The sequence below is a fragment of the Chaetodon auriga genome, chromosome 1 (genome assembly GCF_051107435.1).
Source record: "Chaetodon auriga isolate fChaAug3 chromosome 1, fChaAug3.hap1, whole genome shotgun sequence".
NCBI classification, from domain to species: Eukaryota; Metazoa; Chordata; class Actinopteri; order Chaetodontiformes; family Chaetodontidae; genus Chaetodon; species Chaetodon auriga.
In genome coordinates this window covers 20,973,944-20,982,562 of record NC_135074.1, presented here as the reverse complement: position 1 = coordinate 20,982,562, position 8,619 = coordinate 20,973,944, and the positions used below count along the sequence as shown (strand labels likewise).

Below are 8,619 nucleotides of genomic sequence, written 5' to 3'. Positions count from 1 at the left end.
TCATGCAATCAGGACTCCTGTGCGAATCTCATTAGGAAATATTGATTTTAAGCTCAGGTGGGTTCATCTTTTGTTAAAAAGAAAAGATTAAAAGTGGCGCAGCAGCAGGAAATCATCCTCTGCATTGCCGTTGAACACTGCCTCCGTGCCTGTCCTTCAGTATCGAGGCTGTGTGCAGGTAGCGACTGCGACACACCTGGTAGTGATTCAGCCTGAAGAGCTCCAAGAAATTCGACTGGCTGCACATGATTAACTAATTAGGTTATGCACATGAGGTGAAACAGGAAATGAAAGCATCCAGTACTAAGAGCCAGAGGAGAAGTGACAAAGAGAGAAAAATGAAACAGATATTCTTTCTGTTTTTAATCATCTGTGAACCCCAAACTTATGTTGGGACCTCATGGGGGTCCCTGGTGTCCTTCACCCTGCAAGGCTCCTTCATCATGAAGTAAATATATACTCCTTCCAAATAGGCAGAGACTGTGGGCAATGTGATGAAAACATATATTTTAAAGTAATACTACAGGCTGTTTATGTAATAGCAACACTTTAAGGTCCTGATGATAAGGAGAGGAATTAAAATGTCTAAAATTGTGCTTGTTTGCTTCTCCATCAGGTCTTTCCTCATCAAGATGCTTTTGAGTACATGCAGGCCGTCAGTGTATGTAGCGACTAACACCAAGAGAAATACTGAAGCATTATGATTTTTCTTCCGAGGACAGAATCTTGAGACATTAAAATCCCAGCTGAAGGACTTTTCTATTTCTGACCTTGTTCAGCACTCGTTCAGCTCACCTGCGCCACCTGGCTGTGAAACCTGAGCCATGCTCTACAGAGGAGCAGGAGGCTGGAGTTACCGGAGCCCGTTAATCGATAAATTCATTGACTAAAATGTCAGATTAACCGATAACAGATCTTCAACTCCTGACCATATCAGGGAAAAGGATAAAAAGGCTCAATCACAGCTCTTTCTAAAAATAACTTCCACGCAGACTCCCACACTTTACTTTAAAAATGATTTTATTTATTAATACAGTGGTATACTTAAAATTGTGTTGCAGAAGAGAAAAAAAGTCAGCCACACGTGAAGAGCTAATGTCCAATTAAAGCCGTGTTATATCTAAAAATAAAATGGTACTGGTGTGCCATACATAATATATTGTCTATTAGTACAAAAATACATTTAAGGGCACACGATACAGCATCCAGTATCACAAATCAGTGAGGGGGACACTTTGAGAGCACACCCTTTGAAAAGAACATGTTTTAAATGTATTTTAGCCCGAGCACATTCCTGAACCATAGAGAGCCGTAAAAAGAACTTTTCCTTGTGACTGTAACATGGTGTGAACATATTATTGGTAGAAAAGGTGTGATGTATTATTGTTAGGTTACAAGTTCCAAGGCTCGAGGGTATATCCAGAATACAAAGATAACCACGTTCACTTTCTTCCACTTTTTAAAACATGTTTTCTCTAAGTTTTATACAAAAAAGAAAGACATACAAAAAGTTCATTTACAAACAAAAGAAACAAGGCAATATGCTAGCGTTATTTACAGCCACTTCTTTTCTGTTGGTGTTTTTTTTTTTTTTTAAGTAATGCATAGCAGATAAAAGAAGAGCATACCTTTGTTATCCTTTATCAACTGTTATTGTGTGCTAAACCCAAGTTCATTTATACAGTGGGTTCACAAAAAATGGCAAAACAAATGACATTATACCATAATTTATCATAACTTATCTTTTTTTTTTCTTAATGAAAAGTGAATAATCTGCAGATAAGGCATCACTGCTTATTTGTGTATGAGTGCGAGAGTGCACAGAGAAGAAAGAGAGAGAGAGGGAGAGAGAAAAATGGATGTGAGGAGGGAACTGAGGAGGCTACTGGACCTGAGTACAGAACATGCATAGATCTCCCTCAGGCTGGAAGGAGAGACGTGGTTCTCGCTAAGAAATTAAGCTACAAGAGATTACTGGAGGAAAAGGAGGAAGAAGAGGAAGATGTGCAGGAAGAACGTCTCTAAAATGTGTGCTGCTTGGGTTCACATCCGGCTCCTTCAACAGATACATGCAAACGCCTCCTTCACTGGTTTACCTCACGTCTGTCTCACACCTTCTTCAAAAACGTGGCGATACCTTTTTAAATCTTTTATTTTTTTGGACTGAACTGAAAAAAATAACAAGATATCGACTGGTAATTGAATTCATGAGTAAAATTTTAGTAAATCTTCTCTACACTACTATATATACTGTATGCATATATAGCATAAATATATACCGACACAGAGTTTTGAAACACGTACGCCGCTTCAAAAGCCGTCCCATCCTTTTAAATTCATGTAAAAATGACATTAAACATCGGCTTACATATAGTGTCGATCCTCAGCGGCATGGGGCATGCATTACTGGTTTCAATTCACATCAAAACTTCAAATTGGGAAAAAAGTTTAAAGAACAGCTTGTAACGATCATCAGTGTCTCGCCTTCATCCATGGGTGCAGTAAACAGCACTGACTGGGTCTTCTTCATACTCCATTATGTGGTGTATGTGTGTGTGTGTGTGTGTGTGTGTGTGTTTGTGTGTGGAGTGCGTCTGTCAGTATGTGTTGTGTGTTCATGCGTGTCCATCTTCTTCATTTTTATCCCGCATGGCTTCACATTCAGTAACATCGCACCTGCTGGTCCGTCCTTAAAAGTGGTCAATGAGCACAGAGACGCAGTTGGCTCCCACCAGGTAGTTGGGGTCCCCGGGGAGAGACTTGTTCTGCCAGCTTTTTGGGTCACCTGCAGACAGACAGATGGGAGGGAGATGGTGAGTGAGAACAGCTGCTTTTCATGAGCACTGCTCACTTGCAAGCTCCTCCTCACACCACATGATGTACTGTAAAACAAACTCCAGCACGCCTGGGCTGGTTTTAAATCCGCGGCGGCTGCAGGACGTGACTGCATCTACTGACAGAAAGCCACGTTAAGAAACATCACATGGCTTCGTGGCCTATGTCCAAGCACAGCAACACAAGAGACTAGTAAAAGCAATTTCATATTTTTATTGAATGTCCCCAGCCTCTTGTTGACTGCAAATTAAACCTCAGTCACCGTGAGGCCTCGGTGTAATTGCAATTATAAACATACAGGTCTGTGCCAAGAGGAAAGTTCCAGTAATCAATCAGCGTAAGCAGAGCCAGCTCGGCAAAGGTCCATCGATAAACTACAGGCTAACTGTACATGTGACAATACAAATACGGCCTCATTGACACCCATTGTCACTCTTTGAACTGTCAATCTTGTGCTGTGATGTGGAATCAATAAATGTGACAATAACCAGAGGACCTTCTTTTGTTGAGGTATGCAAAATGAGAGGAACAGGGGACAGCCACACATGTCACAGATGCAGTCCTTTATTTGAAGATCTAAAGGTGGACGTGAGCAAGAACCTCTTGGGTGGACATCATTTTGGCCGCTCGTGGGGCTTTTGTTTGAGCCGGCTGCTGATGCTGGCTCAAGGTAAGCCCAAAGCAAACCCACTGCCAGCCAGCCTTTCAATTCCTCCCTTCTGTCATTAGCATTTTATTTCACACACATTGTCAATGAGAGAGTGAACGCAGCCTTGACACTAACAAAGAGCCGGTCTTTCTTGTAACACACAATAAACGGAATGGAGGAGACAGACGAAGGCAGGCGGTGTGCCAAAACGCCGATCTTTAGAACTTCAAATAAAAAAACGGCATCTGAGTTATGAGCGTGCGGCATTCCACTCCGTGCTTTGATGTCTGCCTGCGAGACATCACCTTATAAGAACAGGTGGGAATGTTCCTTCAGTTCTTCAGGTATGGAAAGCACAGGTTGCATGCAGGGGTTGTCAGAGTTAAAGCAGATTTTCATTTGGCTTTCTTGAACATTTCAGAAATAGTTCAGGGGAGAAAAGGACCGACTAATCTAGAGGCTGCTTTTTGCTCAAACGACCACAATTTGGCACACAAATTTGCAGAGTATTTGAAAGGATCAGGGAGTGTGACACTAAAGGCACCCTGTGGAGCTTTTTACACAAACACTCCATCAAAAAGCATTGTGTCTGTTCTAAGGCTGCAACGAGCGATAATTTTCATGATCAATTAATCTGCCAGTTGTCTTCTCAATGAATCATTTTGTCTGTAAAAAGGCAATAAACAAAAAACCAAAGATATTCAGATCGTTATATAAAATAGAGAAAAGCAGCAACTCATTGTATTTGAGTGGCTAAAATGAGAGAATGTTTGATACTTTTGCCTCAAAAATGACTCACTAATTATCAAAGTGGTCGACTATCAATCAGGTAATCCATTAATTAACTAATCATTTCAGCTCCATCGTATCCTGAAGGCCTAACAAACACGTAATTCCTTTTTGAAGGGTGCTCCACTTTTCTCCACATTTTCCAGAGCTTTCAGCCATATCTCATGGCCCTCATGGTCAGGTAGACTTTGCTCAGTGAGTTTGCTCCACCTGCTGGTGAAGGCCATGAGAGGTGCCTGAAAGACTCCCACGAAACGAACCTCATGCCTGTTTCCAAACTGAAGGACCATCAAGCTCAATTTTCCAAGCAGTTTCTTTGAATCCAAAAACCTGAGAGTGTCAATAAAACCTGCACTGCTTCAGTCAGTTTCAGAGCTGAACTGTATCAGAGTGGACTTGATTTATATTACAAGTTAACCACAATCACATCCAGACTAACACAGCATACTTAGAGGAGAGGCAGAGAGCGATGCAGAGAGCTGTATAGGAGGGAGAAGCAGAAGCAGGGAAGCAAAGTGAGAAGAAAATCAGAGAGGGGACAAGAGGAGGCCAGAGAGTGGCCTTGCTTTACAATAAGAGGATTACGACGCAGCCCGATAATCCTCCCACAATTCAGCAGGACAACGGAGTGAGCTCACATCTCATTCAGCCCTCCAAGACTCATCCTTAAAATGAGGCTAATTAGCAGCTAATCCCGACCACTGCCAAAATTACCACTGTTTTTGAAGGCGGGGTGTGAGGAGGACAGTATTGAGAAAACTTCCTCTGCAGGAGTTCAACTTCTTTATGAACTTTGGTTATTTCTCAAATGCACAATAGACTCTACGATGACCTACTTTAACGAGCTGGTGTTGGTTTTGATTTCCAGTGACACGATTTGTGCAGAATTCTGTCTTTATCTCATTTCTGTCCGACGTACGCTGCTGATCAATTTCAATGCTTTCAATCAAAGCAGCACTCTGCTTTGTGGTTTTACTTTGACTTTGATGGGAACTTCTTTAGTGAATGGTTGCCTATTAACTTATTTTCCAACGTATCAAGTCAGATATTAGAATCGAGTTTTGACTTTCAGACCCAAAATAAAACAGAAAGTGTTGAATCATCTCCTGCAGCCCCTCCGAGCTGTGAATGGTTTATCTATTTGTGTACTTTCACTTCCTTGTCTTTCCCAGATCCAATTTCATATACATCAGTGGTCTTCAGTAAACAAACTGAGGCCAGTCTGTTTCCACTCTAAGGAAGAGGAAAGCTAAATTTAGAGAACTACAGTGTGTTTTGACACGGTAACAAGATGTCTTTGTGTAACTTTTTATACTTTTTTGGAGGATAAATGCGGGCATTATTGGATACGACAGTGTCCCAGTTTCCAGTACATCTATAAAAGCTGTTCTCCAGGTCAGGATTGGGTGGCTATGTGAGAAAATAACTCTGGGCGGAGCAGCATGCACTATTTTACCTGATGAAATGAAATTATCGTACAGCCAAATGAAAACAGAGAAAATTGTTAGGGTGACTCAGAGGTGAAAAATCAAAGGAAGAGAAATTTCAGCATGTTAAACAATGAAGAGCAACTTTGATCGGAACACCAAATTAAAGAAAATCAGTGATACAGTGAATGAGAAACTGAATTGGTGAGTTAACTTGTATAAATGATGAAAATAAATCAAGCAAAGCCATAATTATATAAAAAGTACAGATTTTCCCCCTAGATTGATTCTCAGACATGGCGAGAGTGACCAAAACATCAAATTCCAGTTTTTCTCAATTGATTTTTAATGACGAGAACCAAAACTGGGGGTAAAAGCTGATTCAACAGTGACCCACAACCCTCATATTCACACAGCCAGCCCAAACGACCCCGGAAGAACAGAGAGCACAGCGTACCCGACGAGGAGTCGGAGGATTTTAGAGCAAAAGACCAACCATCAGGGGTCATAGACGCACAGTGAGGTAAGCGCAGCTCCACGGGCTTCAAAAACTTGAGGCCGTGAGGTCCACACATCACCAGAGGGCTGAGCAGAGTCTCTCCTGTAAACACACAGACATAATGTGGTTACAAACTCCATTTAGAACAAATAAAAGCACACACACACAAGCGGGTCTTCAGTGCAGTTCTCCCCCTACGATGCTGGTAGGCCTGCAGCGTTGTCTCACTGAGGATATCATGGAAGCGTGTCAGAACTGGGGATTTGATTCCCTTTGGGCACATCCATGTTAGAAATGCACAGATTCATTTGACAGTATGACACTTTGGATTAGGATTGGACAATCGTCTATAATTTGAGAGTGCTGTCATTTTGTTTGCTTGCTGATAGTTGATATGATCGGGGGTGGGGGTCTCACTCGTGATCTCAGCGGACACTGTCAGAAAGATACGGCACTTATGACGCGTATGCACCGTCTGTGCAAACAGACGAGGCGCAGCGAGAGCAATGGAGGCTGAGCATAATACAGCCTGCAGATGACAGCTGGATTAAACTAATGCAGACTTCAGTTTAATAAAAAAATCTGTTGGAATCATGCCATCAAAGTGTGAGAAACAGGTGGTGTGTCTAATTTTACACGGCAGCCATGCAAGCTCTGTTAAGTGATAAAATAACAACAGAACATAATTAACAGCGCTCACACTGGATATCTACAGCAGATATTTCATATTTCAGAGGCAGAATTTGAGCCTTTTTCATAATGCTAAACTCCCCGCAGTGCACACAGTGAATCTTTAGTCTTGTTTAACATACACACTGGAGGATGCACAACCTATGGCTGTTCTTCATGTTATTCTGAGTAGTGGGTTACCACAGCAGACTGACTGGGATTTGTACACAATTTATTACATTTTAACCCATCAACCACTAGATAAAGTATTATCTTTTGGCCACCTGAGGGCAGCAGAGACAAGTTGTGAACACATTATTAACCTTCTTTCACCTCTTGAGTTGATGCTGAACTTGCGAGCAAACAAATGCTCATGTACACAACCAGCAGCTGCTGGACATTATCATTGATTTGGGAATCATGTCTTTGACAAATTTAGGTCCAATATTCACTTTTTTCATTTTTAACTGTTTTTGGTCTCCACCAGCTCCTGAGGGGAGAGGAAATGTCTCCTTAGCTGAGGAAATGTCTCCTTAGCTGTGAAACACCCACAAACTCTGTTCTCCAGCTAGTGTCTAACTGTGCCTGTCTGCTATTTAAAGCAGAACAGGTCGTGTATAGTGGGTTTTCAGGGCTTTTTCACTGTAAGCAGCTGTCTGGCCAAAAACACTATAATAGCTGTGAGAGTGAACCAAAACAGTAAGGTTGAAGCCAGACGGATAAACAATGAGCTGAAACTTGCCATAAAGCTCTGTAAAACTGAGGAGAGCTGCAGATTCACCACTACGAGCAACTCCTTTCATATTGTTTTCACATTGTCATTTGATGCATTGTTATTATAAAAACACTGGTTATGGATACTTTAAGTAAATCACCTTATTCTTCTTATTATTGAATAATTATATCTTATTATTCAGCGGGGACATCAGTAATTGATCATCTTCTCAGTGGTCGGTTTGTCCATATGATCATCAATCAACACAATACTACTTTAGATCCAGCATCCAGATCCATCTCCCCAAAGCACAAACACACAATTCCACTTTAAACTACTGACAATTTAGATGTAAATAAAAAATAAAAACATGGCTTCTTCATCCCCCATGTTTGACAGGTTACCTTTCTCCTTGTCGAGTGGTGGCAGGATGCTGTTGTCTCTGCAGACCTTGAAGTAGATCTCCTGCTCCACGCCTTCAGGGATGGCACCCTGCGGGATAATTATGCTGACTCCTGTCTCAATGGAGCTCAAGACGCCACCGTTGGAGTTGAAGATACCCCGAGCTGTTGCAACCACTGTGTGGCCCTCATCTTCATCCTCATCATCATCCAGGGCACTGGGGCTGGGAGAGAGATACCTTTACACTCTTACATTCACCAGAATCCCGTCTGTTTAGTCTCTAGTTGGACTGAAAGTCTTACCTCACAGGGATGGCCTTGGGTACAGCGTTGACGTTGTTGTGCTGGTGTTTGGAGCGGTGGTCCATAGTGCGTGTGAAAGTGTCCAGGCCACTGTCATGGTCTGTGTTCTGGGGCTGCGGGGGTATCTGAGGCTTTACTGGGCTGGAGCTCCGGCCCTGTTCCAAATACAAGACGGTCAAATGTTATATGTGCTACCTTACAACATCACCACTGAAAATTCCCGATTGTCATTGGTGTGAAGGTCTGGATTAATGGACAGTATAACCAGACACCTACAGTATGACACAAATGTCTGATTACACGTTACATGTTAGCGGCCCAATTAATTGAGA

General features: G+C 42.1%; 1 protein-coding gene across 15 annotated transcripts in view; it reads right to left on the bottom strand.

Annotated features, from left to right (window-relative positions):
* Window positions 1–1,002: 1,002 nt before the first annotated feature.
* The window catches only part of tjp1a (tight junction protein 1a), a 95,047-nt gene continuing 87,430 nt past the window's right edge, over window positions 1,003–8,619 (bottom strand). For 8 of the 15 annotated variants that reach the window (XM_076729271.1, XM_076729333.1, XM_076729289.1 and 5 more), the window contains 4 exons: window positions 8,288–8,442; window positions 7,988–8,208; window positions 6,158–6,301; window positions 1,592–2,785 (listed from right to left, as the gene is read on the bottom strand). In XM_076729271.1, the coding sequence (XP_076585386.1) occupies window positions 2,691–2,785; window positions 6,158–6,301; window positions 7,988–8,208; window positions 8,288–8,442 (615 nt within the window). In that variant the 3' untranslated portion in view covers window positions 1,592–2,690. Of the gene's footprint in view, window positions 2,786–6,157; window positions 6,302–7,807; window positions 7,921–7,953; window positions 8,209–8,287; window positions 8,443–8,619 lie in introns of those variants that run through there. The other 7 variants (XM_076729306.1, XM_076729367.1, XM_076729384.1 and 4 more) reach the window with 5 other exon arrangements.